This window comes from Ceratina calcarata, unplaced genomic scaffold, assembly GCF_001652005.2.
Source record: "Ceratina calcarata isolate Rehan_Ccalc_2016 unplaced genomic scaffold, ASM165200v1 scaffold535.2, whole genome shotgun sequence".
NCBI classification, from domain to species: domain Eukaryota; kingdom Metazoa; phylum Arthropoda; class Insecta; order Hymenoptera; family Apidae; genus Ceratina; species Ceratina calcarata.
In genome coordinates, this window is record NW_017176510.1 from 28,408 (window position 1) to 29,061 (window position 654).

The following is a 654-nucleotide window of genomic DNA, read 5'->3' on the forward strand; positions in this document are numbered from 1 at the left end:
AACGACTTTTCTTTGATATCACAGAATCCTTTATCCTTTATTTTAAAGGATGTCACTTTATATTTAATTCATTTATCTGAAACTCGACTTTTCGTATTCCCATTATTCTTTTTTCTTTTTTTCTGGGTGAAACGCAAGAATGACAAATCTATTTTATCGGATCGCGTATTTGTTTCGCTGACAATCGATCCTCGTTCTTTCTCGACAGATTGTACCGGGAGGTGGGCGCCGTGAATGTGAACATGCGAGTGGGAATACATACGGGCAGAGTTCATTGCGGGGTCCTCGGCCTCAGGAAATGGCAATTCGACGTCTGGAGTAACGACGTCACCTTGGCAAATTACATGGAAAGCGGTGGTGTACCAGGGTCAGTTCTCTCCCAAAATTAAATACTCCCAACACACGAACACTTCTTTTTATTTAAACAATTGTTGGTGAAATTCACTTAAATATATTTATTATATTATAGAGAAATATCAAGGGACGCGGTAGCCATGATGTAAAAACATAGCGGTAGCGATCCGAAGGCTAGTTTGAGTCTGAAGGTAGCAGCTTGTCGTCGGGTATCGCGTCCTTTATAGTATACACGTAAATTCGTGTTCGATTTTTTTCTTTTATGTATTACAATTAAATCTTTGGCAATTTGTCAATGGT

General features: G+C 39.0%; 1 protein-coding gene across 1 annotated transcript in view; it reads left to right on the top strand.

Moving 5' to 3' along the window:
• The window catches only part of LOC108628661 (adenylate cyclase type 5), a gene marked incomplete at both ends in the record, with an annotated part of 40,434 nt that overhangs the window by 28,209 nt on the left and 11,571 nt on the right, over positions 1-654 (top strand). Inside the window, one exon of the mRNA XM_018030737.1 lies at positions 209-367. Coding sequence (XP_017886226.1) covers positions 209-367 — 159 coding nt within the window. The remainder of the gene's footprint in view (positions 1-208; positions 368-654) is intronic.